At 34.9% G+C, this 25652-nt stretch overlaps 2 protein-coding genes across 3 annotated transcripts in view; one reads left to right on the top strand and one right to left on the bottom strand.

Annotated features, from left to right (window-relative positions):
* The window catches only part of Znf804b (zinc finger protein 804B), a 493759-nt gene that overhangs the window by 30839 nt on the left and 437268 nt on the right, over positions 1–25652 (top strand). The gene's annotated exons all lie outside the window — the stretch shown is intronic.
* Tex47 (testis expressed 47) lies at positions 1477–2241 on the bottom strand. The gene has a single exon (XM_040291146.2). The coding sequence runs from the start codon at positions 2239–2241 to the stop codon at positions 1477–1479; it is 765 nt and encodes a 254-aa protein (XP_040147080.1).

Below are 25652 nucleotides of genomic sequence, written 5' to 3'. Positions count from 1 at the left end.
TGTAGAAATCCTCCTAAAGTGACTATAATAAAGGGTAATTTTCATTTGAATAAATACCTAACTAATGGTGTTCATAGACTTGTAGTTTGTTCAGGACTCAGTGGGAAAAAGTCATTTCTAAGTCCACATAACATTAGCTGGGCTGACTTGAAATCTAAGATTAACTGGAAGACCAGAGTCTGAAATCACCCAAAGTCTACTCACATGTCCAGCGGGTAACACTGGCTCTAGGATGGGCCCTAACTAGGAATGTCAATTGAAAACTGCTTAGATTGCTCACAGTATAGTGTTCAGGCACTAGGAGCTAGTGAGCAAAGCAAAGGGCATGGCATTTTTATGACTCTACCTTGAGGGTCATGTGGAATAACTCCTGACATAATCTGTTGGCCAAGGCCTTCAAAAAGACTACCTGATTTCAAGGGAAGGGATGTAGAAGTCACAGCAAAAAAGGAGATCAGAAGAATGTAAAGGTTAAATTGTAAAGGGAGCCTGTGGGATTGGATACATGGGAGTATACAGTACCATGTACCTGAATTTCATATATATTAATCCAGAATTTTTATCCATAAACTATATTCTTATTCAGTTAGCAAACTTTAGAAAATCTGCTTCCAAACAAAATTCACCCCATCAAAGAAATTCTATCTGATGCAACAAACATTTAATTCATTTCCTATAGAAATTGCTTCATAGGGAGTAAATTGAGAAGATATCTTACATGGAATCATTTAGAAATAAAGTTTTGAAGTGGACAGGAATATATCGTTATGTATATCGTGCCCTGCCCCAGTGCATGAAAATGTCATGTAGAAAGAGGAGTGCTCAATAAATAATGTCACATGAAGGAATATAAAGCCATCTGATGATGTGTTTTCTAGACATTTCTAAAAAAAATATTGTGTTCTTTAGCCTTATAGTGATCCTAATATTATTGTTATATATATAGGCCAGAATACGTGAACTTTGGAACTGTTTTCAAAGATTACATTTTGTTTTCAGAATGCAGGAATCATATAGTGAGTACTCTTCTTGCTTATGCTCAGAAAGCCCTAATACTCCTACAGTAATAATCAAATCATATATCATATCATGATTAATTTTACACATTCTTGCCTCTAACTTTAGGTCGCAGGCAACTCAAGGGTTAGATTGTCCCCCTAAATATTCCATTGCCAGAGGATTGTACTTCTGCTACATGGTAAAGTCTGTTCACTAACTTTTGAGAGAATTAATGAGAATCTGAATTTATATTTTAAAAAAATTAGTTCCACAAAGTGATGGAATTTGAGAACTATGAATAAAAAATAATGTACTTAACTTAATATCAGAACAAATACACTCTTATATTTAGCTCAAAGTATTACCTCTGTGTACACTGCAGTGTTTTTTAAAATAGAGAAGGAAAATTCTAGAAATATTTTCCCCTTTATTTAAAGTAGCACAACATCCTCAAGAGATCAGACCACATCGTATCTCTCAGCTGTAGAAACGGGAAGGAGCAGGCCAGACCACCTCAGAATCCATGGTAACGTGAATAGGTTTATTATACATGTTCATGAATGTTTGTGGGTCCATAAATTGTTCACATTTCAACAGATACTTTATGATTTGTTCTGGAAGGAGTAGCTCAGGTGCAACTTGGTGCAAATTATCCCCTGGTCCCTTAGCACCCGCTTTCATAGCCTTAAACAGGTGAAGTGCTAGTTTATGAGTCTGGGTGAGGAAATCTGTGATGACCTCATTTAAGGACTGTGACTGTGTCACATCATCAAGATACATAACTGGCACTTTGATGACTGAAACGTGCCATTGCATGAAGAATCTCGTTGGGATGTTATGAGAAATGACTATAATTTTCATGTTTTGGACGAAATAGTCTGTTTCCTTTCTTTCATGGTCTAGATAATCTAAAAGAATTTGGTAGAGGGTATCACTGGAAGACTCAAGGATATGCAGAAGGGACGTGGGGTATATGAGCAATAATCCTGTCACTGCTTCTCCTGGGTGATGTTTCAAAATCGACTGAAATACTTGTTCATAGTATTCAGCAATTTCTTTTTTCTCCAGGTTTGCTTGTGTGTTGGCCACTAGAAACATCCTATGAAGGAGGAATTTCTTTAGCTGTAGTCTTTGTTTCTCTTCCAGAAGGTGCAAATAGTTGCCGCGGGGTACTTGTGGCATTAGAGCTTGTAAGGGTAAAGTCCTTTTGCGGCCCTTCTGACTGTGGGCCAGGTTGGCCATGATGAATTCTATTTATTCTTCTAGATGATTTCAGATTTTAGTTTATCACATCATCAGGAGATATCTTTAGTGATGAACTCTTACTTTTATTTCTTCTGACCAAAAAAAAAAAAAAAAAAGAGTAATTGTTTTTCAAATGTTCAAATGTTACTGAATAGAATAATCCCTTCCCAGGGCTATCAATTAAGAATGTCTTTGAAATGAAAGAGAAAGTCAGGAGACTTACACTTTAGAGATTGGTTTTAAGTTTGCAATGAAATAGCTATTATATATCCTAAGAAGAAAACGTTGCCAATGGAATGGTGACTACACATTGTTGTGTTTTTTGTTTTTTTGTCAATTAAAAAAAAATGGTATATTTATTATTCTTCCAATTTCTTTTATAAATTTAACAGTCTATAGCTTTAAAATAAAATCTGGGGCACTCTAAATCCAAGTTAACTTATTTAATATTTACTTGAAACACTAAAAGTTAAGTGTTTATTGGATAAAAAATGATACACTTTTCAAGTAGTGAGTGTTGATCTTCTCCTATCAATAAAATTACTCTTGTTTGTTATCATTCTTAAGGTTTAAATAAAAATATTTTGATAGTTTGACTTAATCTTCTTAGAAATCCCCTGCTCTCCAAGGTAAACATTTCTTTCTTCTTTCAAGTGCTCTGCACGTACCTGCCCCATGTCCTGCTTGCCTGTCCTCCATCATTCCACCAACTGCCAGCGCTCTGTGCGCTCAGCCCTCCTGGGTTCTGACTGCCACAGGGCATTGATGAGTTGGAATGCCGGTGGCATTAAAGGGCCAGAGTGCTCATGCAAGTCCCATCTCCTCATTTAATGAGAGCAGGCCACTGTAGGGGAAGTGAGGGCTTCTTTGCCCAAATGACTTACTGTTAGCCAGGTACATTTGTAAGTCAGAGGTGGTGGACCTGACTTTTTTTCTTCCTTTTCATTTGGGTCAATAAAAAGTGTGGTTGTAGAGTTTCTCTGTTATACTAATTAAATACTGAAATAACACATATCTGGATCAGTGTGATGGTGAATCTGTTATGAGAAAGTGCAACAATTGCATTTGGGTTTCTTAATTTAATGTGAATTGAAGTTAATTTTTAGAATAAAAATTAATAATATCATCTATAAACATCATATTCACACAACCTCTAAACAACAATTTGAAAGCAACAAAGTTAGCAATCACTCTTATTTAATTAAAAAATTAAAACAGAGTGCTTTTTTTCTCATGAGGTTGCATTACTCAAACTAATGATTAAATTTTAATAATGTACAGTAATGAATTATCCCTGAAAGTGGAGGCTGAGAGGTGAGCTAATAATTTTTTAATTGTGTGATACATAAAAATCTACTGTAATTCCTCACTTCATCATTTCCCGAAACAACACAATCTTTCCCAAGTTGTTAACTTTGTCATTTCCTAGTATTGGGATTGTCATCATTCTCAGTCTTCTTACAGCTTTGCACAATGCTCTTCTGTTGATCACAATCTACACTATGATCTTCTCTCTTCCTCTGATTTTCATGACACTGTACTGCCCTGAATTTTGGTGTATCCCAATTCCTTTTCACATCTTGCCATGGGCAATACTGAGTCTCTGTGTTCATGCAAATCTCCCACTCTACTTCCTTGCTCTTAGTTCAGCATTATCTATACTTCTGTTTTGTAAGGATATTTGGGTAGTTCTTGTTGCTTCTCTTGACTCTAGATTTCATGATTGACAATGTTGATTGACCACTGATCTTTCCTACTGAGCTCAGCTGTGGACTGGGAATCTTCATTCTAAAGACTCAAGGCAGGCATAACTAGTTGGCTAGGGTTGACAAAGATGAAAAAACTGAGCCCATTCCACAATCTTCTCTTCATAGAAGACTCCTAAATTATTTCCAGTTACTTATTTCTTATTTACAACTCCTCTTTCCTTAGGTGTGACTCTATTCTTTTGAATTTCAAATGCCAATATTCTACTATTTTCCTTATCAGTTCTGTTTACTTTATAAATACCCTACTAGTATTTGTATTAACTTTTTTTTTCCTCTTAGTTTTTGGGCAAAAATCTGCTGTCTGTTCTTCTCATTTTTCCTAAGTTATCTTCAAGTTTATTCTCTTTGAAATGCATTTTAGATTCTAGATTTTCATTACCTCCTTCAGAGTCCAGCTTTTTATTTGGATTATGATAAGAGTCTTCCGCCCTTAATATTTCTCCATCCCCAAAATTCAGCCAAAAGTATGAAATTCATTTGCCTGATTATGTTAGAAATATACTAACTTTTTATTTTGCAAAATTCCTGCTGGTATGTCCCCTCCATAGAATGCCAAGAGAGGGAACATCTCCCTTCACCAGGTCTAGAGTGATTTCTGGCATTTATTTTCAAAACCCAGTGATGGATTAGACCAAAGAGTTGCTTAGTGCCTCATCATTGCTGAGGCTAGCTTTGAACTTGAGATCCTCCTGCCTCAGCCTCCTGAGCCGCTGGGATTACAGGTGCGGGCTACTGTGCCTGGTTTACCATGAATTTTTTGTTGTTGTTGTTGTTTTTGGGTTATTTCCTCCACAGTTGCCAAAAAGCTATCTTAAAGGTTGAAGGGGCACTTCTCTTATATTTTTGTCTTTCATGGATCATACTACCAACTACCCATAGTAAAGTTTGTGACCAGATAATAATAGAAATAGTGGTAGGTGTATTGGCACACACCTGTAATTTCAGCAACTCAGGAGGCTGAAGCAGGAGTTTAAGGCCAATGAGAGCTAATTCACTAAACTTCCCAAGAAAACTCAGCTGCTGCTTCCATCTTGATGTTTCTAATGCACTGAACATTATTTGCATGATATCTATTTTTTTTTGTTTTCTGCACTGTTTCAAGAGAATCTCTGATTCCTGGCTGTCTCATCACCCCTATCTAACTCTTAGATTCTGAGTTTAGAAACCAATATTCTCATTTTTACATTTTTATAGTGATAGTATTAACTTGCACACCAATAAGTCTGAGATCAATAGGTAGTCCTTTGAATTTACTTTAGTCAAACCATAAACATCCTCCATTTTCAGAGAAATGATCATGCAATAGATTTATTATTAAATTTATTTTTAGTTTAAGGCCATCCTCAGCAAGTTACAGAGACCTTGTCTCAAAATAAAAAATAAAAAAGGCTGGGAATGTAGCTCAGTGGTAAAGCACCTTGGGTTGAAAACCCAGTAGCCCTCCTTCCCCCCAAAAAGTGACAGAGATAACAACATGTAGGTATAACAAAAACTGTCCAAGTAACAGTTTAGACAGTTTTTACTAATTGGCATGTATAACTGAAGTTGCACATTCTTCTTTCAATAGACACTCAGCATTTGAGTTCTCAGGTGCAACAGTTCTTTTGTTTTATATATTAAAGGCCATTTTCTTACACTCAGATGGTGACTCAGACAGAACTCTTCTATCTATTGATCTGGATAAGGAGGCATTTATGTTATTCCCCCAGAGTGATTTGTTAAGAATAGCTATACAAGTTCAAATTCAAGCCTCTTATAAGTCACAGAACTGAATAGGAAATGATGATGCTGACCCTTTTTCGATTGTTTACCTATCCACTTTGTTACTCAACTTATATCACAGTCATACACAGAATATACTTGCCAAACAGTTTACTTTACTATTCCCTACATATTTTTATTATTTTGTTGTCCAGAATCAAATATTTCTGGATAAACAAGTTCTCAATGTTCCTTTTTTTTTCATTCTAAAATAGACGGAACAGTTAGAAAGGATTAAAATTTAAATAACGAAATACCAATTAATGAGTATTTACCATGTAGCATGCACTAGATTGTTTTACATGCACTAAATTAGTATACCCAACAAACCTATAAGGTAATCATTAAGTACTTTGCACACAATTCAAATTTGCTCTCATCAGCTAGTCTAGTCTATCTACCTAGAGTAAAAAGTGAGTAAATGATCCTCTCTGCCTACCCATTACCACAGGGCTATTCATCCCTCACCTTGCATGGTCATTTCCCTGAGAATGGAGGATGTTTATGGCTTGACTAAAGTAAATTTAAAGGAAAATTCCTACATCATTCCTGTGATCCAACCAAATCCATCTACTGTCATTAACAACTCATTGATCTCAGACTTATTGGTGTGCCAGGTAATATTGTCACTATAAAAATGTAAAAATGAAAATATTGGATCCTAAATTTAGAATCTAAGAGTTAGATAGGGGTGATGAGGAAGCCAGGAATCTGAGATTCTCTTGAAACAGTGTAGGAAAAAAAATAGATAGTATGCAAATAATGTTCAGTGCTTTAGACACATCAAGATGGAAGCAGCAGCTTGGTTTTCTTGGGAAGTTTAGTGAAGGAGCTCTCATTGGAGAATGGCCTTCAGAGGAATGGGGCTGGGGAGTGGCTTTGTGAAAGCTTTCTGAATTCATTCCTTTGGACTGTCAGGTTGTGTGTTACTGAACTTGTTCCCACCTAGAATACTGGATGCACTTTAACCTTTCATCTGTGCTTTTGTACTAGAGAAATAGACCATTCTAAATCACCTCCTTCAACTTCATACTGTGTTTCAACAGATCTAAGTGATCAGCCTAAGAGGATTGATGGTTCAAGTAAAGGACTATTTGGATAAAGTCTTTCTTATACAATAAACTGAGGTAGACAAAATATACTTGACTTAGCAGAGCATACCAGATTGAGATTGATTAGCAAATCACTGGACATTTAGAGATTTATTGTTAAAGAAAGCTAGATTACTTTCTTTAGCACTTACTCTCTTTACTAGAAGTATCAAGGAACAGTGTTTGGCAATCATTTTTTCAAAGATAACACAAGTTAGGAATTACTTATTCAAATAAGTATTCAATGATCATTTAAATATTTAACATGTGTCTGCTCTTTGTATAAAATGTGCCAAACACTGGAGATAGTCTTGTAGCTCAGGTCTTGGATCTGCACACAACTTTAGTTCTGTTAGAGGATGTTAAGCTTCCCATGACTATGCTCAATATAGGACTGGAGAGAAACACCACATTAAAGATAGACACAGCCAACACTGATAGCACCATGATGGGACAATTAAACCTGGCTGGAAGGATGAGCATTAAACTAGGCATCGAAAACCAGATGATGATAATAAGGAGAAAGAGAATAATGTGTGCGTTGGGGTGGGGGCAAAAGTAGAGATCAGGGAAGCCCAGAGCAGACATTGTGTACTTGAAGCATGAAGATCAGAAGGCAACATGTCACAAAGCTGGGGAGTGTGGAACTTGACTGAGAAAATGACAATAGTCAGTTTTGGCTATAGCCTCAAGCCATAAAATCTTCAGACTTGTCAAACTGCAGATTCCCGACCTCTAGCCTTAAAATATCTAAATTTAGCAAATTTAAAATGAGGTCCATTTTATAGTTTGGATCTGAAATATACCCCAAATGCTCATATGTTAAAGGATCATTTCCCAGTCCCTGGTATTACTGGAAGATAGTGGGACCTTTAAGAGGTGGGGCGAATGGGAGGTTCTGGTCCTGGGGGCATGCCCTTGAGGGGGATATTAGATCCCAGACTCTCTGCTACCTCTCTTTTTGCTTCCTGACTCCCTCATATACAGCCTCATCATCGGCACCAGAGCAGCTTGGCCAATTGACCATCACAAAAATCCTCCAAAACTGTAAGCCAAAATAAACCTTCTTTTTAAAAAAATTAGTTTATTTTACTTAGGTACATATGACAGCAGAATGCATTTTGATTCATTGTACACGATTGCAACACAACTTTTCATTTCTCTGGTTGTACACCATATGTACCTAGGGTAATGATGTCCTTCTCATTCTACCATCTTTCCTCCCCTTTGCCCAGTCACAGTTCCTCCATTTTTTACATGTGTCCCCATCATGGATCGGCATCCATTTATCAGAGAGAACATTTGGCCTTTGTTTTACAGCAGTTGGCTTATTCCACTTAGCATGATATTCTCCAACACCACCCATTTACCAGCAAATGCCAAACTTTATTCTCTTTTAATGCTGAGTAATATTCCATTGTGTATATATATACCACAGTTTCTTTATCCATTCATCTATTGAGGGGCATCTAGGTTGCTTCCACAGTTACCTATTGTGAATTGAGCTGCTATAAACATTGATGTGGTTACATTACTATAGTATGCTGATTTTAAGTCCTTTGGGTATAGATTGAGGAGTGGGATAGCTGGATCAAATGGTGGTTCCATTCCAAGATAAACCTTCTTTTTATAAGGTATTTGTCTCCATTAGTTTGTTATAGTAAACAGAAAGCTAACAGCACATGAATTTGCATATATGACAATTATTCTCTCAGTCTCCCAACTTATCTCACTTTAAGGAAGAAAAGGTTAACTTCCAGTGATTTAAACCCTGAATCCTTATTAGAATCATCTGGTGGAGAATCTTTTTAAAAGCCAGTTCCCGGCTTTATTTAATTAGCCTGGAATGGAACCCTAGCACATGCATTTATTAAGACTTCACCAGGTGATTCTAAGTATATTCAAGGGTAGAACTGCTGGCCTAAGCTACAGGTTAGGAGGAATGGAAAAATGGGAAAAAAAACAAATTACAAGCAGTTTGTGGAGGACTCAAATGCTATGCTCAGAGGTTTGAATTTTACTCTCTGGGTAGTAGAGTATCACTAGAATTTTTTGAGCACTTATGACTGTTTTGGAAGTTGCCTTTGAAGAGCAGAGGAATTGAAGATAGAAAACTTTTAGAAGTACCCAGAACACTTTTACAAATTTTGCAGTTAGCAAATGGGTAAGTAATTCTTATGTTGTGCCATTTAAAGTATAAGTTGACTCTTCTGGAAAACAATTTGATAATACAAATCATGAGTTTAAAAAAATCTATTTTTTGACTAAGTAATGCTACTTAGGTACTTATAAAAATAAAAGAAATTTCTGAAAACATTAATGTAAAGATGGTTATTATAGAAATCATAAGAGAACTTTGAAAAATAGCAGATATATTCCTTATAGAATACTGTGAAATTATTTTTGAAAAATATTTTAAAAGCATAGAAAAACTATTCCATTAAGCAAATAATATGCAAATTTATATGTGGCATGTGATCCTGATTTTATTTAAAAGGGGAATACAAACTAGGGTAGAAGGAAATATAGCCTAATATTGTCATTGGTAGAATTTGGAGGTGATATTTGTGTTTTCTAAATTTCCTAAGAGTTATGCTCTATTTAGAAAAAAAAAGTTAAAAATAAAGAAAGATATTGCATTGGTTTGGTAAAAGTGATTCATTTGTACTGTTTTTTAGTCTGGGTTAGTATTGTTTGAGAACTATCCAATGGGTGGAATATGCAAAAAGATGGATCATGGACCAGGCTGGATTAGAAAGAACATCACTCAGGAAAATTTGAACTTGCTGATGAAGAAGCAAGATAGGAAGCACACAGTGGTGGAAGGTCCAAGAGTTATCAAGACACAATCCAGAGATCTCAGTCCATAACATTTTACATATGAATAAGAAAAATGTATGTCATAACGATTTTAGCCTGATTGTACAGTTTGAGTTTGAATTCAGGTAGTGGTGAAGACTGAGGCTATCAACAAGATGGACAAATTTGATCAATAGGATATGGGTAGTGAGGTATGCAAGGATGTAGAGATTACTCAGGGTTTGAAAATTCATCATCAGAGAACTAAAATTAGAAGAAGAAAAAAAAAGCAGGTGGGGAATAGAGGAGAAGAACTGGATTTAGAAAGAAACATTGTTTGTAGAAATTATCCAGGTATAAATGCAACTGAGAATTCGGATATCTGGGGAAATCTTGGTCTTGGGATGCAAATGTTGTAGTCCCCTGTACTGAGAGAAGAAATGAAACCATGGGAAACACCATGGTCATGGGATAGCAAAAGGAAGGAAGGAGGTAGAGAAGTGCCTCTTGTGCAATACCTGATTTTACCAAATTGGCAAAAAAAGAGCCAGGGAAGGAGGAAAGAGCAGATGAAAGATAGGCGAAGAATAAAGAAGACATAGGTCAGGAGAGTCAATACAGAACAAAATGGGTGGCTGTGGTAACATTCTAACGAAAGGTTAAGAAGCATGAGGGCTGAGGTGGCTTTTTAATATTGGCAATTTCAAGTTTCCTGGGCAACTTAAGAAAAATAGATTCAGTAAAATAGTTGAAGGGAGCCAAGTTGCAATTTTTAAGTGAGTCAATGTAGAATAAGTGGTCAGAGAGTAGATGGCGTCTTCAAAACATTTGGCAGTAAGAAGTATGAAAGCACTCTGATAGTAAATTGTAGAGGCAGAAGATTATACCATAATTACACTACAGTGATCCTAGTTTTTTCTCTATTAAAAACTAGCATGCTGGTTTTTTTTTTTCTTTCTAAACTGCTATTGTATCTAGCTGGGAAGGTGGAGTCTGAAAATGGAATGCTGTATTGTATACTTTAAAAACATTTCAAGATCAGGTCTTCTATGCAGAGACTTTGGAGACTAAAAATAACACTAAACTCTGGATTATGTTATTTTTCCTTTCTTTTGGTTGGTTTTATGCTTGTATGGCAGACAGAAGAACTGAAAGACAGGACTCACACCCTTTGTGCACGTTATCACGTGACATAGATACAACAAATCTTATTTAGTTTTTCACTTAAAAATTTTTGAGTCATGCCAAGTTGATTTACATATGCAAAAATGATTATGTTTAGAGTCGTATCTTCACAACTTCAATACAAGTATCTACTCTGGTCCATACAATTTTATTTTCTAGAACACATCTATAAATAAATATCTATTTTAGTGCTCGCTTGTGGCTTAACTTTGATCAACCGTTACATGGGATGGAGAAAACTGAACTAGTGGAAGTTTAGTTTTGGAAGGGAGCTTAGCACCAATATAACACATTCCCTTTGCATTTAAGGAAAACATGGCATGAAAAGGCTCAGTGATAATATTGCCCTCCAGTTTCTTACCTTACAGCAAACTTGATAAAAGGATATGGACATGAAATACGAAAAGAGTGAAATGATTTCTCTCACTAGAGTACTTTTCAGGATATATGTTAGATGTTTTTGTTACAAAAGTGGAGCCTAAGCTATTCAAAAATTGGTGACAGGAATCTGGATTTTGTAATGCTCAAGGGAACATTAAATGTATTGAGCAGGGACGTAGTATATGGGGGTTCTATGTTTAATGGTGACTAGTTTAATAACTATATTCAAGGTATTTGGGAAGGCAGAAATCTAATAGTCAGAAATAACTACTCAAATATTATTTTATTCCAGATATGCAATGAGAATTTGAGTTAGAATTTATAACATAAGAGTTCCTTTTCTAAGTGAGAGTAGCACCTATCAAGATCTAAGAATCCATATCAATTTATTTCATGTAACTAGAACAACAGCCCAGTAAAAACAACACAGATATTTTTTTTTTAGAGAGAGAGAGAGAGAGAGAGAGAGAGAGAGAGAGAGAGAGAGAGAATTTTTAATATTTATTTTTTAGTTCTCGGCAGACACAACATCTTTGTTTGTATGTGGTGCTGAGGATCGAACCCGGGCCGCACGCATGCCAGACAAGCGCACTACCGCTTGAGCCACATCCCCAGCCCCCAACACAGATATTTTTAAAGATTGACTGTGTCCTAGATACTGAAATATTTTTTGAAAAATTTATCCAACAAACCTTTGTTATCCTACAACTCTTTTGCCTACACTAAACTTAAAACTCTTTTTGCCCAATTTAATTCAGGGATTCTGCATGTTTCTTCAAAAACTATACCCATCCACACTAGCAGGTGTGGACATGTAAAAGTCTCATGAGATACTAAATTTCACTGTTTTTATAAATGCATTTGTAAGGTACAATCCATTTTGTATCGTATATTTGGCAAAAATATGATAAGATGATGAAATAGAGTATTTTAGGTAGGGACTTCTTCATTTGAGAGAAGGCATTTCCAGAAGTCTACAGTGATGTCAGAGTTGAGGAAAAGTCTTCTGTCCATCATCTTGTTTCATTGCTGGTGTCTGCTAAGGATATGTGCATGTCTACCAGGCCCATGCCTCATCTGTCACTCTAGATCCTTGTTTCAGTAGGGCAGAGGGGTTGGAGGGAAAGGGAAGGGTCATGGGGTTAGCAATGATGGTGGAATGTGATAGACATCATTATCCAAAGTACATCTATGAAGACATGAATTGGTGTGAACATACTTTATATACAAACAGAGATATGAAAAATTGTGCTCTGTATGTGTAATAAAAATTGTAATGCATTCCACTGTCGTGTATTTAAAAAGTAAAATCAATTAAAAAAAATCCATTTCAACATGTATACCTTTCCTAGGAGTTTCCAGGAAAGATAAATTAGGCTCGATGTGACTTGGTGTGTTAATATATGGAGAATCATTTTGTGCTTCTCTTAAACTTGTAGTGGGTACGTTAAGGTACCACATTTTGTAGGCTAGTGACTGAATTAAATAAAGGTAATTAAATAAATAACTCCTAGCCCAATGAAAATCTTTTATATTTTTATTTTTTTGAATTTCTCAATTTTCAATTGTTTATATCTCTTCTGCTTTCTTTTTTCTAATATATTCTAATATATTCAGAAAATGTGCAACTGTTAATCATACAACTGAATAAAAGTATAACTGTAAAGACAACATTCTTAAAATCATATATGATTAGTTTCAGGGTCAAATATTAAAATCCTTCAGACCACCCACTCCTTAAAATTGTCAACTCATTCAACTAAAGAAATAGAGTATTGATTATACTCACTGTGACTATAATTATCTATGATTATAATTTACATTAAGAATAGCTTGGGAGCTGGGGCTGGGGCTCAATGGTAGAGTGCTTGCCTAGCATGTGCAAGGCACTGGGTTCTATCCTCAGCACCACATAAAAAATAAATAAATAAAATAAAGATATTATGTTCAACTACCACTAAAATAAACACATAAAACAAAAGAATAGCTTGGTTTTGAGAGAGAACACACTTGTGGTTACAGTTGGATTTGAAGGGTAGGTTAGTTTTTATCATAAACATATTTATATTTTAAAATAGAAAATATATTTTAAAATGTAAAATTGCTTTCATAGTTTTACAGAATCCTTTTATAAGTAGAGAAATACATTGGATCAATGGGATAAATCTCTCATCTCTTTCTTAAATAGTTACACCTATTTACTATGGATTTATATCCAATATTTATCTCATTTAATTTTGTGTGTGTGTGTGTGTGTGTGTGTGTGTGTGTGTGTGTGTGTGTGTGTGTAAATGTAATAGAGACAGAAAGGGGGGGCTGGGAGAGGGAACGCATACCTGGACATTTTTAGTAATAAACCAGCACCATAGTAAAAGAAAACACACTTTTAAGCTGTGACTCTTGACCAAACTGAAGGTCCATTTTGGATTCCTGGGCTCACGGGGTTGTGGGAGGTGACATTTAATGAGTTTGTGGAGGTAGAGGCCAACGGTGTGATCTGTGTTCAATGACTCTTCTTAGATGTTAGAAATTTGCCTCTAGTGATCTTTTTGAGAACCAGCTATGTTTACATTTTTTATAAGGTCATTCTTCAAGTCCTATGCCCCATTAAAAAAAGGGGAAATTCTTCTCAGTCATGTGTTTATTGTACTACAATCCAAGTTCAGGTCTCTGGCTGCATGCATGTCTTCCTTTGCTGTCTTCAAAAAGCTGTTTTCTTTGTGACTTAAAATATAAAGAATCGATATCTTTGACTGAAGACAGCTTTACACTTTTAACTGGTTTTTTTTTTCAAAAAACTAATCTTTCAGAGAAATATCGTCTTTTCAGGGAAAACTAAAGCATAGTCATGCTTTGTAAACTTGGAAAAAATTGTTATCTGGCTATGATTGCTATTCTGTGTTTTAACTTATTTGTCACATGAGGAGTAATTTTAGTATCATATTTTATAGTTAAGCCATTTTTCTATGATGATATGTAAAGATGAGTAATAAAAGGGACAAAAAATTTTAAGCTATAAAAAAAATTAAAGAGGAAGAATTTTGTATGGCCAGGATGATGGTAAACTGAAATACAATTCAACCATCCCATATAGAGGAGCTAGATTAAATCCCTACTGCTTTGTGTTAGGAGAGTGAAAAGAATAGTCCCTCTGAATACTTTATAACCTCAAAGTGGAGGGAGTATTGCTGCAGCAGTACCCAGGAAATGCAATCAGTGTGTCTGAAGCCAGCATCTATTTATCTTAAATTAATCATTCTTTTTCTGAGTAGGCAGATGATCATCCTGGTGCTGGATGTCAATGTCTTTTTATTCATAGCACAGGTAAAACTGCTGCTTTGTTATATTGGTGAGAACTATATCGTGTGAGCTCTAACTCTTCTGTAAGATTATGGACTGCTTTTCCAATTTTTCAGTATTATTTTGGGGTTGAGAATCAGCAAATAATTGTTTTGAAAAGAAATTCTTGAGCATAATTAGGTCTGTTTTAACTTTTAGTTCTATATATAAGGTATCAGTTTTTTCTCCATCACTATTAAATGCTCTAGTCAACAGAGTTCCTACAATTGAAGCAAAAAAGGCTTCAGTAAGCTATACCCCTTTTGGATATCAGGTCAATGCAGGCTGCAAGGCCAAGGACTGCCTGGGGACCCTGATGCTGTGAACCCCATAAATCAATCAAGACCCAGCCATTGAGCTTGCACTTCAAATGTACACTCTCCTGCTTCTGGAAAGTGGGCTGGAGAAGTGATCTGGAACTCAAAACATGATAGAAAGAAGGAAAAGAAGTGGCGTTGATCTCTTATTTTGTAGGTTTTATTAATGATAGTTATATTATCAAGTGCATGGGGAAGAGGGCAGGGTAACCAGAAGTCAGTATGGCCTCCCTATCTCCAAACTGAATGCTTGACTAGGGTTTAACTACCTTCTCATTCCTACATTATATCTCCAAATGTCTGTGGGCAAATGGGTATTTGTCAGTAGAAACAGTTTAGATATTGTGGCTATAAGCCGGAAAAGATATCCAAAATTTGATCAAAAGTATCTTATACACACACACACACACACACACACACATATATACACATATACATATATACATATATATACACATACACATATATATTTATGTAAATACTTTTATATATAAAATATATGTATATACATATGCATGTGCTTGTACACACACACACACAAACGCACACACACACATATAGAGATAGAATATTGACTTGTGGTCCTGTTACCAGGCTGTTGGTATCTGCTCAGGGGAAGGGGCTAGGGTGCACTCCACAAATATTCAGAATCAGATTGTCAGGAAAATAGGTTTTATTCAAAGCTAGTCTTGAAGGAAGAGAGAAAAAACTTTTTGTTTCAAAATTTTAATCTTCAGAGGCTCTGAAGTGAGGAAAGCTGTGTAAAGAGAATAGGCAAGGTGGTTGTAGTGGCAAACACCTATAATCCCAGAAGCTCAGGAGGACAAGGCAGGAAGATCAAGAGTTCAAAGTCAGCCTCAGCAACTGAGCAAGGCCCTGAACAACATAGAAAGACCTTGTCTCAAAATAAAATATGAAAAGTGTTCGCAATGTGGCTCAGTGGTTAAGCACTCCTGGGTTCAATCCTTGGTTAAAAAAAAAAAAAAAACAAGAGAGAGAGAAGAGGCAACAAAATGAAACAAAAAGGCAGAAAAAAAAAAAAAAACCAGGAAAATTGAGTTAACCTGTGCTAGACAGGCCAGATCAGAGGGCCATCTCCACTCTCAGTTCCCTTGGCATGTGTCAGGCCAGGGATGGGGGCTGCCCTTCACCCCTTATCTCAGCATGAGGAAGTTGTCTTCAATTTCAGAGGAGCCTTAATTAAAGTATTTTTTCAGACCCAATGGAAAGGAGTAATGTACAAAGAATTCAAAATCGAACAAAGCAGTGACTCAACATATTGAGTTTAATTAAGTGGATTATCAGGATAAAAGTTAACTAAGTTAATACTAAGGTAAGGCTAAAAGTCAATCTGGAACACAGGTTTGTACGAGTCATGGACTCAAAATTTGGTAAAGTATGGATTTTATAGACTATGGAGAGGGCTTAAGTGACCCTCAGTGGCACTGACAAAAACCCAGTCAGCAGTGTGGCTGAAATCCTGGATCACACAACTTCAGTTGACTGAGCAGACCATCTCAAAATTGTTGTGACATCTTTCAGCGCTGGGAGATTTAAAATTTACAGAAGAAAGTTGTAAAAGAAATAAATTCTGGCAGAAATATTTTTATATTATGAAGAGATCTGTGTATACTTGGTGTTTTAAGGATTTCTAAGAAAATCTGCTTTACTAGATAATAGGCCTTTTAATTCCATCTCAAAATGTGTTACAGAGTAACTGATTTTGATCTGTTATTTTAAATTAATATCTTGCCAAATTTTCATGCTATTAGAGCACTTAGCATTTTATTCATGTGTATATATTCTATTCTTATCTATCTCTATACATATTTAACTATTAGGCAATTTGTGAAAAAAGAAAAATTCCTTAAAAGGAAGGAAATTTCAAAATTTGGGCCAAAGTTAAACTGAAATCTTTTTATAATGAACTTTTAAAATACATTAGACTAATAATTTGTGATGGTGTTAAAAACTTATAGGTAAGTTTAGGTTTTGAATTTGCAACTTAAATTTAAAATGAAGCTTTAAAACTAAAGGAAACATATAAATTTTTTTTTGCCGTGTATGCAAAAACGCATCTCTCAAGGACACAGAAACACTTTTTATCAATAGTATTGATTTGACTTCCCCTTTATCAGAATGGGAGAAGATAGCAGTTAAAACAAAGTTAGTTAAAAGTGAACTCTTGCTGCTCAGGTATTCTCAGAAGGTGGCCATCTTCAAAAACTAATCAGCCAGCTTCTGTCTAAGATCAAGGCTAAGCAGCTGTGGACCAGTCTGAGAAATGGCTTCAATGCATTCCTGCCAAATTTTACTTCTTTATTATTTTATATGACTTAGGATATATATATATATAATAAAATTTTAGGAAACAAAAACAAAATTAAGCAACAAGATGATACATTATTCTACTAATCAAGAGAGATTACTACTTGTGAGTTACAATTTTATATATATATATATATATATGCATATATACACACATGTAGTTTTACATGTAATTAGTTTTTATTAACATATTATTGATAATTATTGATAAAATTACACATATACAGATTTTTTTGTCTATTGTTATAATTATGGCTTCTACTTTGCTTTTACCACTTAGTAACAAGCTAGGAATACCTTTTATTGTTATTAAAATATATACAAATATAAAAAGTACATAGAAATATATTGAAAGACTGTGTAAAACTATATAAAGAGCAAAAGAAGTGTCAATATAATGTAAACTATAAGTCTATAGCATTATGTTTAATAGCTACATAGAATAAAATACAGATGAAACTTAATTTATTAACCAATCTCTTAGGTGTTTGATACTGATTACCTTTTGTTGTTAAAATAAGCAACACTGTGTGAACATTCTTGAATCTTAATTTATTAATTTATTTCACAATTTAATTAAGATAATCCCAGATGTGAAATACCTGGAAAAAATGAGTATGTGATTTATAAGATTTTCACACATTATCAAGTTGCCTCATAGGAAAAGGAAACAATTTATGCCCAGGACTTGCTTTGTAATTAATTTCTAAATTTGTGAAACTCAAACCAGGTAACAGAAAAAAATTACTAACCCTTGAGAGGGTTAACTAAGTAACCCATTGAAATTAGAATGAAACATCTCAGAAGTTTTAAAAATCATTTTTAAAAATAAAAATTCACATTAGGTCTGCTTTTGACAATGGCTGAATTAAAATAAGAGATGTTCTTATACTAATTTTGACCAAATCTAGCATAGACCCTTTCATATGTCAGCATTTTGCTGTGGGGCTGTCAGAAACATAAACTTGAGAACTTTTTGATTATCTTGTACCATGTAATAACATATTTTGTTGAAACATTATTGAATATGCAGAAAATCTGTCTTGCTGTTGTGTTCAGCAGCCTTTGCCAGAGTCACTGAAATCAGGAGGTAGTGTTAACATCTTCCTTACATCAGTGGACGTCATGGTATAATACTTGATACTAGAGAACCAATCAGTAACCCTTATGAATCAAAGATTGAACTTTCTCTGTTCCAAAAGCAATTGATCTTTATTCATCTCAAAAGATATTTCATGTTTTCTTTAGAATTTCTGGTAAGAGTGTCAGTCATCTACATTAAAAATAAATGTGTACTTTGCATTTATTAGGCTACTGTAAAAAAGAAAGAACTGGTTGGCAAGGATATGAAAAATCAGAATCCTGATGCACTTTTGGAAAGATTGTAAAATGATACAACCACTATGAAAAACAGTATGGTGATTCTTCAAAAAGTTAAGAATAGAATTATAAGAATTCTGACAATTCCAATTTTGGATCATATCTCATCTCTTGATATATCGAAAAAAATTGAAAGCAAAGTCTCAAATATTTGCTGACCTATTTTCACAGAACATTCTTCATAATTGCTAAGAGATGGAAGAATAAAAAAGCCCATTGATAGATTAATTGATAAAATGTGGTATGTGTATATAATGGAATATTATTCATCCTTAAACAGGAAGGAAATCCTGTCATATGCCATTCATGAGTACACCTTAAGGATACTATGCTGAATGAAATGAGTTCATTAAGAGAAGAAAAATAGGCTGGGCACCATCGCACATGACTGTAATCCCAGCCCCTAGGGAGGCTAAGGCAGAAGGATCAGGAGTTTAAAGTCAGTCTCAGCAAAAGCGAGATGCTAAGCACCATTCAGTAAGACCCTTCTTCTAAATAAAATATGGCATAGGACTGGGGATGTGACTGAGTGGTCTAGTGCCCCTGAGTTCAATCCCTAGTACCTCCCATCCCCTGCTGAGAGAGAGAGAGGGGCGGGGATACTGAGTGGTTCTACTTGAGAAAGCTTAAAGTAAGTTAAATTCATAGAAAGGTGGTTACTAGGGACTCTCAGGGAGGCAAATGGTGAATTGTCATTTAATGGGTATGAGTTTTAATTTTGTGCATTGAAATAGATCTGGAGATCTATTTCACAAGAATGTGACTATTCTCACTCTCTGACCTGTACAGTTAAAATGATAGATTTTATGCTATATGTTTTTTTTAACCACAATATAAAGGTTAAATTGTATATAATGTGAATTAGTTCTCAATTGCAAAACCTTAAAAACAAGCATTTCCCATTACTCTTGTGTAGATTTAAAAAATGTGTTTAATTCTTTATGCAAAGTGCTTGTTAAATATTTTAAATGGTATTTTAATTACCATATTCCCACATCTAGACTAAATAATGTCCCTTAATCTAGTGATTTTTACACAAAGCCAATTTTTTCATGTTTTCTTATGTTAATTATTTTCTCTTTAATAATACCATATTATTCTGTAGGAATTCAGTGTAACAACATGTATGTCAAACAAAAACTAGGCATTAAAAAAACAACAAGTTTAAGGTTAGAAATATAGTTTAATTTTTTGAATTTTATTCTTTCCTTTTTAGACTGTAAGCTGAACATAGTTTCCAGATCCTCATATATTTACATACTTTCTTGCCTACAAGACACTTTATTAAAGATGCTAAAGGAGTTATGTAATTGCTGTCAGAACATCTGCTCTAAGACTCCGGGAAAGAGTCCTATATGTATAATTACTTCAAAGTATAAATGCTGAAGAGAAATGGTGAACTTGCTCTCACCAGGCTTCACTCTGAACTCGACATTCATAGCTAATGTGCTCTCAGGCTAAATTGTACTCAGGAAGAAAAAAAGGCATTTCTGGAAGTGTGAAGATTCTTTTTTTAGGAAAAGGGCAGAATTGGTCCTTATTTTTTGTCTCTAATATTTTATACACCTTACTCTTGGACATTCGTTAATATCATGTTACTAAATGTAGCTGGGAAACTTGTGTTGTTGTTGAATTAATCAGGTTCTCTTATATCTGATAAAACTCTAGAGTACATATTTTTACATATGATTTCTAAGTTCCAACAGCTTTAAAAAGGTATGTATCTGTCAATTATGTACACAGAAATAGTGCATGAAAGAATATAGAATCCTTGGAACAATGTATTATGTTATTTCTTATAAAAAAGACTTACGTAAGTTTTTTTTCTTATGTGGAATTTATTTCTAATTAGCAGAGAAATTTTATTGTTATCCTGAGGTTTCTCATATAAACTTCCTGGATACACAAACATTAAACCAGTTGTTCTCTCTCTGGCACACATGCACACAGTAAGGTTAATGATGATAGTACTTGACTTTTCCACCAAGTCAGATGATGGTGAGAGTCAATCAAGGCAGCCTAGTCCTTGAAAACATTACTGTATGGATTGTGTGTAATGACAATTTGGGATTCAGATTTAACCTCTGTATTTTGTAACAGCTGAATCCTTAGGCTACAAATGAAATTTCTTAGCCAGTTTTCTAATTTTTTAAGTGGAACTTAATGTCAATGTCAACTTAGAATCATAGTATAGAGCAAAACATGATAATAAATATTAAGTGGCTAGTGTAATGTCTAACATCCAATAAATTCTTTCTTACTTTATTTCCTACAGGGAGAGTTGTATTTTTTTCACTTTTGTTTCTCCTAACATTCCTTTCATGTTACAAAAGAGATGGTCAAATTCTCGAATGAAGAAAGATGGAAAAAGATTTGAGCAGAATCTGTTTTTCATTTTGAGGTTTTAGGGAAATGCTCTCTGGTTATCAAGTTGAAAATTGAACTTGCCTTGCAAAATATTTTAGTTTAAAAAATAAATACATAGGGTTGAAAGTATTGTTCAGAGGTAGAGTGTTTGCCTAACATGCCATGAGGCCCTGAGTTCAATCTGCAGCTAGCCCCCCCAATATATAATAAAATGTTACTTTATTCTTTTATTGTAATCCTTATTTATAGCACCCATATTATTCTGTGGAATTCAATATGAAAGAATATAACGTGGATGAAAACTAGACTGAAGAAACAAACTGATAAATATTAAAACAGTATAGATTTTTTTTTGTGAGAGAGAGTGAGAAAGAGTGAGAGAGAGAATTTTTAAATATTTTTTTTCTTTTGGTATTTGGTGGACACAACATCTTTGTCTGTATGTGGTTCTGAGGATCGAACCTCGGGCCGCACACATGGCAGGTGAGCGCACTACCGCTTGAGCCACATCCCCAGCCCCAGTATAGATTTTCAAGTCATTTTTTTTTTCACTTTTAGAATGTAAGATAGAAATATTGTTGTTATTATTAGGATATGGTATGTTTCCCTCCAATTTAGATATATCATTATCAGGAAACAATTTGTAACTTAAGAAAACTCTGAGACCTCTGGCCAATTCCTGTGTGCTCAGGATCACCTCCTTTCAGGGCCAGTAGCAGTGAGCCAAATCCTTTTCACGTTTGGAATCTCACTGATTTCCCCACCCAGACAAATAATCTCCTACTTTTAAGATCAATTGATTACTAAACTTAATTACATATGAAAAGTCCCTCTGTCGTGTTCACAAACATAATGTAGGCATAGGAGGTAACTTGGAGGGGGTGTAAAGGGAGTATACTCTAATCAGCTCATGATGCATTTTAAAACTAACTCATTCTTGAATAATTTTCAGTTTCTTAATGACTCTTGGATAAGAGTGTCTTTTTATTTATTACTACTTTATAATTCTAAACTATCATTTTTTTGAGACTCAAAGTGTCCTCATTTGTCCATAGCAGCTCTTTAATATATGTTATATCCTTTGACATGACCCCATCATTCTTTGAATACTCTCTTGCTTTTTGGCACAGCAGATATGTCAGTTTAATCTTGTACTTTCCCTGACCTAGCCCTGTTACCAGCTATTTCTCCAAAGAGCCCTAGTTTTTTTTGTTGTTGTTTTTTTTGTTAGGATGATATGTAAAAGCTAATACTGGACACTAGTTGGTAATAAACTCCAACTACTTCTAGGTTCTTCTCAGTGCAAAGTTCACAGATATACATATATTTATTTTCTCTCTGTAGATGTATTCAGAAAATCACTAGTTCAGCTGATTCCTTTAACTGAATTCTATCACCACGGGATATATTCTATTTTTCTCTCTTCCCATATTTGTAACTCCTTTCTTTAATGGCAAAGAAAACCTGGTTCTGATCACCCTAAGTATATTTACCCATTTTAACAGTCCAGCATCACATCGCTGCTGTCCCTACTGCTTGTGGTCATGCTCTCACATCCCTTCCAAGTATCTCCTCCTTGCTGATGTCCTCCTTCACCTTCTCTGGTCAGTTCCACCCACTGAATGACCCCTTCTCACCCTGCTTATGTTTCCACACACATTTGTATCCCCCTACTCCAAAGACAACCTGCTCAGGTCTCTGGAAACCCACTTTGGGATATCCCTTCTGAGAGCCATCTTTTTCTCAAACTCTGAAACACTGTGCTCCTCATTTCTCAAAGAGTGGATATTGGTCTCTGTCATCCACACCCACTTGCCTCCCTTGTTAATGCCCTTGCCATCCTCCTCAGGATCTGATGTTTCCCACCATGCTACTCTTCTCTCTTGCATGGATACCTCCTCACTCCACTTCAACACTCCTTGCCAAGTCTTCCTCTTGGATGAGTGCCCTCCTTTCCCTACTCTGACTCTTGACTCCCCAGGCTATGCTGCCTCCACATCAAATTCCATCCCCATCACAATGGGTTTCCCCTACTCCCATGCTGTGTTCTACCCTCTCTCTCTGTGGGGGCCTCATTGACATTGATTGCTTGGGTTCCAGCATCCCTTAATATACTGTTCTTTGCACAGGCAGTTAGAACTTCTAATGGCTCTATGACTGAATCCTTTCTAAAAGGGAAAAGGGTTTGTTTCTCCATGATTAGCTTTCCCCCTGCTCTCTGGCTTTACTGAGGTACTTCCCACTGTTGGTTTTGGTTAGCGTTTTTCATTTCTTCCTTGTGTAGTGTTTTGCTCAAGATGCTTTGCAATGCTGGTTTTATGGCTGCAAATTCTTTTAACTTTTGTTTATCATGAAAGATTTTTATTTCGTTGTCGTACTTGAAGCTTAATTTTGCTGGATACAAAATTCTTGGTTGGCATCCATTGTCTTTCAGAGTTTGAAATACGTTGTTCCAGGATCTTCTCGCTTTCAGCCTCTATGATGAAAAATACGTTGTTAACATTATTGGTTTACCCCTGAATGTAATTTGCCTCCTTTCACTTGTAGCTTTTAATATTTTCTCTTTGTTCTGTATATTGTATATCTTCATAACAATGTGTCTTGGCGTTGGTCTACTGTGATTTTGTATGCTCGATGTCCTGTATGCATCTACAATTTGTACATCCATTTTCTTTTTTATATCTGGAAAGTTTTCTATAATTGTTTCATTCAACAGGTTGTTCATTCCCCTGGTTTGAACCTCTAAACCTTCCTCTATCCCTATGACTCTTAAGTTAAGTTTTTTTATGTTATCCCATATCTCTTGGATGTTTTTCTAGTGATTTTTTACCAGCCTTCCTGAGTTGGCTAGACTCTTTTCAAGATGATATATTTTGTCTTCATTATCTGACGTTCTGGCTTCTACTTGTTCCACTCAGTGATACTCTCATTGGGAAAGGGGAAAAGGTAAGTTATTAGTGACTTGTTTTCTGTTTTAAATACTTTCATTATAATTGCATTTTAAAAGTAAACCTTTTATTTTAGAATAGTTTCAGGTTTACGTAAAAGTTCAAAGGTAGTGCAGAGTTCTAGCATATCCTGCACTCAGCTTAGGTATTGTTAATGTCTTACATTAGCAAGGGATGTTTGTCCCAACTAATTAACTGGTATCAGGACATTTTTATCAAGTCAAGTCCATACTCAATTAAGATATTTTTGTAACATCTTTAAAGGGAGGGATTTATCTATGTGTTCTTTTTAAATCTATTCTTTATTTTTGCTACAATTTCTCCCCTTAGAGTCATTTATTATTCAAACAGAAGAACACTGAAATTGCTAGTGTGTTAGGAATTCCCTAGGAGATCATACTCCTTATTTATAGATATTCTGAGGTTTTTCTATGGTAACCTATTATCTCTAGCTCAGCATGCTTTTTTTTTAAACTGGGCAGATAATCTTATGAGACAGATCTGTAAAGTGCCTGGCACTGTCCCCAGACCACTTTATTTATCAGGCACTAGGGAAGAAGTTTAGGGAGAAACTACAGAATTTTTAGTGCATGCAAAAGAAAGAAAAAGTTTGAGACCAGAAAAAAAATCATTTCCTGGGATCATTGAAAAGAAAATGGCAACATCTAGATGAAGAACTATTTTATTAAATGTCTACAAAGCATAACATTATGTCAACTTCGTGAGTTGTTAAATTTAGTATTCATAAAAAATGTCATTATGTTTGAAAACAATCTGTAGGTTAGATTTTCTTCATGAAAAATTCAAGTTGGCACAAAATGGAGGCTGAGAAATCAGAGCTAATCCCAATGAAAGGAATAATATCCAAATAATAATTGCAAAAGCAAGGGGATAACATAATTATGTCTATTTTTCTTTAGAAAAAAAATTTGTACTAATTTTAGGCAGTAGTAAAATTTAATGCATTTGTTAGGAAACATGTGAAAGTCATAAAAATTTCACATCTAATATGTAATGACTGATCAGTAATTCTTTTCTTTCTTTTTTTCTTTCTATCTGAACAAGTATTTTATATCCATGTATTCCATGCATGGAATAAAGAGTTGATAATCTAGTAATAGACTTATTGGCAAATTCCAACAGGATATTTGATTATTTTAGATCATTTTGAAGGGCTTCTGCAGTGATGATATGGTAAGAATAAATCTAGACCTATAGTCAGAAGCCTTGGGTGACTTTTTGGTCTGTCATGTTATTGCTCATGAATTTTGGAACATGGCTTTGTGTCTCTGACCTTTAATGTCATCCACCTAAAAATGAGATTAGTAATTATAATAATAGATGTGATATAGTCATGTAAATATAGTAATGGATGTACCTGTGCATCTACATTGAAGTAATGTTTGTAAAAGTTAGGTCTATCTTGGTACACTCTATCTTTTCTATAGATACGTAATGTGTCAGAAATAATGAGATTGAAATTTATTAGATGTGTTAAATTCTCTAATTTTTAATGTCAACTTTTACAAAACTACAGATTACTTAAATAGCAGCAGGAGATGGTGCAATGCTTGACTGTATTCTTTCTACTGCCCATTGTGACATCCTACTGAAGGTTTACACCACTTCAGTAGCTCCTTGATTTACTTTTGTTCCAATGGAGAGTAGGGAACCAGAGACATTTATAGGGGAGACACTTTGTGATAGACCCCACCTACTTCGTCTGCTGTCTCAGGTGATTCT

This window comes from Ictidomys tridecemlineatus, chromosome 2 (assembly GCF_052094955.1).
Source record: "Ictidomys tridecemlineatus isolate mIctTri1 chromosome 2, mIctTri1.hap1, whole genome shotgun sequence".
Lineage (NCBI taxonomy): Eukaryota > Metazoa > Chordata > Mammalia > Rodentia > Sciuridae > Ictidomys > Ictidomys tridecemlineatus.
This window is presented reverse-complemented; position numbering and strand designations above follow the sequence as displayed.

Coding starts and splice junctions, on each gene's coding strand:
- Tex47 (XM_040291146.2), bottom strand. CDS start 2,241: ATGGCCAACCTGGCCCACAGTCAGAAGGGCCGCAAAAGGACTTTACCC.